At 32.2% G+C, this 4166-nt stretch overlaps 1 protein-coding gene across 1 annotated transcript in view; it reads right to left on the bottom strand.

The window, feature by feature from the left end:
- LOC144959290 (uncharacterized) overlaps nucleotides 1-2947 on the bottom strand; it is a 3201-nt gene extending 254 nt beyond the window's left edge. Inside the window, exons 1-3 of the mRNA XM_078891831.1 lie at nucleotides 2821-2947; nucleotides 817-1000; nucleotides 295-433 (exon numbers count right to left, since the gene is read on the bottom strand). Of these exons, the coding sequence (XP_078747957.1) occupies nucleotides 295-433; nucleotides 817-1000; nucleotides 2821-2835 (338 nt within the window). The 5' untranslated portion in view covers nucleotides 2836-2947. The remainder of the gene's footprint in view (nucleotides 1-294; nucleotides 434-816; nucleotides 1001-2820) is intronic.
- Nucleotides 2948-4166: the final 1219 nt, after the last annotated feature.

Below are 4166 nucleotides of genomic sequence, written 5' to 3'. Positions count from 1 at the left end.
GGGCTACTTTTTAAAATGTAACAAATCAACCCAACACGTAACCATCATGTCGCAATCACTGATCAAAATCTATTTTAAAAATCAAATTTAAACATTCAACTTAACTATAACAAGGATAAAAAGTACAAGAAATGGAACTGATCACTGACATCCGTACCGAATTTTGTTACGAATTTGAGACTTTGCCTAATTACAAGTGCAATCGTGGATATTTTGTTTCAGGTGAGAGATTAACCTCTCTAAATTGTTTTTCTAGAAATGAACATGAAATTCAAATAATCATTTGGGACTCACATGATAATTTCGACCAAAGCTTTGCGGAAATTCTCTCTGTCTTTCTTTGGCTGTTTGAAAGTGTCAATGTCGCCATTTTTCTGACTGGTGTCGATAGGCTTCAGCCTGACTGGATGTTTTCTGGGACGCTTTGGCTCGCCTTCGGAATATATGATGTGGTTAAAATTAACAGAATTAAAATATTTATATAAATGCACATACAACAGTTTTTATAAAAAATAAAATAACCATATAATACAGAATGATAATGAGATGATATTTTTTAAAAAAATTAAGTTTAACTCAATCTCCAGTTTATACAAAAAAGATAATAGAGTTTCACATTAAATATCTTTCAACAAAGTCGACATGATTGAGACAAACAATTCGGACAAATGACAAATGTGAAATTATGGTTATCTAGTCATTGAAATCTAAAAGGAATTGGTAGATTTTGAAGATTTTCAATTCAGCTTAATGTTAAGTAATTCTAAAAAGAATAAAAAATTTAATTGTGAGAGAAAGCTAAATACTATCGCTTACGAGCTGTCAATTCTGTGACCAGGTCAATTCCATTTCCTTCTTCTTCACTCGTTTTTCCTGTTAAAAGGAACGAGGGTTGGTTGATCTGCCATGCTGGTTTTGATCTTTTGGAAGGCAAGACAGGCAAAAACCGAATTGGTTCTTCTGTCCCTTTGCCTTTGCTAGCGCCAACATTAGGCAATTTCTGTAAAAAATAGAGAATGGAAAATCAAAATGCATAACTTTATTTTTATACTTCTCAATCCAAACTGGTGATTGGTGAGTGAGTTGTTTGAAAAGGAGAGGTTCTTTACAAGTAAAAGCCATTTATTCAATCATTTATTATCGAATGATTTGTTCATCCAATAATTAATTCAGCCATCTTTCATCATTCGTGTATTTTAGGAAAACAGAAATTTTCACCACACAAGAAATTTAAACTAAAACTCTTCAGGACCGACGTGACTTATTTGCAAGTCTGATCATCCAAATATTGTTATGACCTCATTGTTATCAAGGAAATTCTCACAAATTAAGGCAAAATTTAGCTCAATACGACAAAGTTAAATTCACTAGCTATCAGATCTGATAAGAAGAATATTTATGCACAGAGATCAGGACCCATAATAGATCTGTAATTCTGAGGAGGTCATTAAAAATTTTTTTAACCATTTTTTATTTTGATTTTGACATGGTCATAAATTTGTTTAGGCTGACAAAGAGTTTCTCAAAGAATCATAAAAAGTTTGTTTTGGTGATGCTTCTCTCTTAATGGATAGAGATAAATGAACTAATAAATCATAATGAAAAGATGAAAAGAAGCAAAGGTTTTAAATATCAAGGAAGGTAATAAAATAAAGATAAGCTAATTAACAGAAAACCTATTTCTCAGAGCCATTCTAACAAATTCATTAGCTGGTGTGGTGTATGGTAATTTTATTTATTTCGAATACGTACAATTGTTGTAAAAATATTTTTTATAGAATGAATGGAGTATGTCTCTTGGCAGCTACTAAAAAAAACAAAAAAAAAAAAAAAACAACAAAAAACACTAATACTCAATTCAAATGGAAACAGCAAAGTTTGCATTTGCCAATCACTTTCTATTAAACAAATAAATTTTAAAATATTTCTAATATAAAAAAAAAAACAAAAAAACAAAATGCATTATAGACAAATTTTTTTTTGAGTGACATGTGCCTCTGTTCAATCAAATATTCATCAGCAAGCAAGTCACAAAGGATTCGGGCTACTTGGATCTGTTTATTTGTAGCATTGGCAAGCCTTGTTGATTTATCATTGCGGGTCACCGCGGATGTTTCTTGTCTTTCCCTTTAAATTTAAAAGCCAATTCTGTTTTGTCTTTATTAAATTACATCGTGCATCCTCTCATCCGTCTTTTGACAATCGTGTCCTTACCATAGACGCATGAGTTGATGTTGAATTTTAAAAAAAACATTACATGTTTCTAGCCTATGCCTATGGGCTGTTAAACTTGATGCACCAATACAATGGACAGAATTGCTTTTCCCCCAAGAAATACTTGTTGAGGACAAACATTCGTACTGAGAACGAAGATTAGATGTGTGGATTTCTGCCAATAGTTACAACGACAGTGATGTAATCACATCATAAAATTGAAATCACTGTAAAAAAAACCCCAAAATGCAAATAGCTGACCAACTAGTATGCATATGCAGTGATTCAACAAAGGCTCTCTGGCTCCAAATAAGTAATCTTCTCTTCTACTTCTTCTGATTGATGGTGCGCATTGTAATAATAAAAACAAAATCATTTTAATGAATGTATTGACCACCAACTATATAGTTTTCGAAATTATTTTATTTAGTAAGTGACCGCAGCCACCATGGAATTTAAAGTTTAGATTGTTGTTGTTGGATGTAGAATAAATATAGACTATAGAATAGACTATAGACTTTGAATATTTGATTTTCAAATGCCAACGGACCTTACTTAAATTATCAATGTGACAACAAAAAGATAGGATATGCTAGTTTAACTTACGGGTAGATGCTCCATTGTTGAAAAAATCTATACAATGCCCATCACCAACGTATAATTTTGTGTTTCTTCCCCACTTTCTTTAGCGAGGGCTTCACGAATGGAGTTTCGAAACCATAAACAATATGGCGGACTGGTTGCTAGGTACCTGGTATTATGGGATAGAAGTGCACGAGAGTTCCCGCTAGAAACTGAGAGGAACAAGGTCTTTGATTGAATCTTAGTTACGTATTGATTGAAATGACTTTAAAAACTTTTCTCCTCTTTAACTCTACGACTTTAACAGTTTAATTCAACATGAAATAAACTGTTGTCTTACATGGCATTTGAAACCAGATTGAGGTCACAAAATTCATCATGACGGCGATCTTATACAATTTAGCGCTCAAATGATATCAGGTCTATCGCTAATAATGTTGTTTTTAATTTTGAAATTATATACTAATTTCGGTTTAAAGAAGCAAATAACTTTACTGAAATGCTTTAGGCTGTAATTTAAGTTTTCAGCGTGTTTGACTCTGTGATATAGCGACACGGTGGTTATATTCGCATTTCTAGTTATGAAATTGTTAGCCACCCTCCCTGGTTGCAGAGGACAAAAACAAAATCTCAAAACAAGTAACAATCAATAATAATTGTGTTTCATTGATCTCACTATCAAAGCGCTTGCATAAGAATCCCCACCTCATAAATCAACAACATTAAAAAAAAAAACAAAACAAACAAACAAAAAAAAAAAAAAAAAAAAAGAAAAGAAAAGAAAAGACCCAAACCAAACAAGAAAGATAACTCCTTTAATTGTAGTCTAAATTAAAATTTTAATTATTATTTCCCTTAGATATAATCTGACCGCTTATTCCATTATTATAGAAATTGAAATGGGTTCACTGTGCTCAATTCCCTTTCCCCAAGCTTCATCTAGATTCCTCCTGTTATGCTGCCAGGAACACACATTTCTTTCCATACAGTAAAACACGCCTGTTAGGCATACTTAAATATCAGCTTTATTACTTCCACCACTGTTTGGAGATTTTTATTTTCGAAGTTTCAATATTTTTCCTCAGTATTTGAGACGTTTAAGAATAATGCCGAGTATTTTATATTATGTGACCATCTAGTCAATCTGACGTGAATTGTGTCGGAATGAACTGGACGAACAATATTGAGATTGAAGTAAGAATTGATAGAAACTAAGAAACGTTGATTTTTTTTTCTTTTTCAATGTTTGAGAAACACTGTATTGTAATGTCATGTTGATATTGAATTATTGAAAAATGCATGGATTCGAGCACGCTCTCGGGAGAAGCCAAAAAGCGTGTTATTATTAGAATCCGAGCGAGTGGAAATCT

Source organism: Berghia stephanieae, chromosome 13, assembly GCF_034508935.2.
Source record: "Berghia stephanieae isolate SIO BIC M18660-M18661 chromosome 13, UCSD_Bste_1.3, whole genome shotgun sequence".
Classification (NCBI taxonomy): Eukaryota; Metazoa; Mollusca; class Gastropoda; order Nudibranchia; family Aeolidiidae; genus Berghia; species Berghia stephanieae.
The sequence above is the reverse complement of the archived record's forward strand: the minus strand, read 5'-3'. Positions and strand labels throughout refer to the sequence as shown.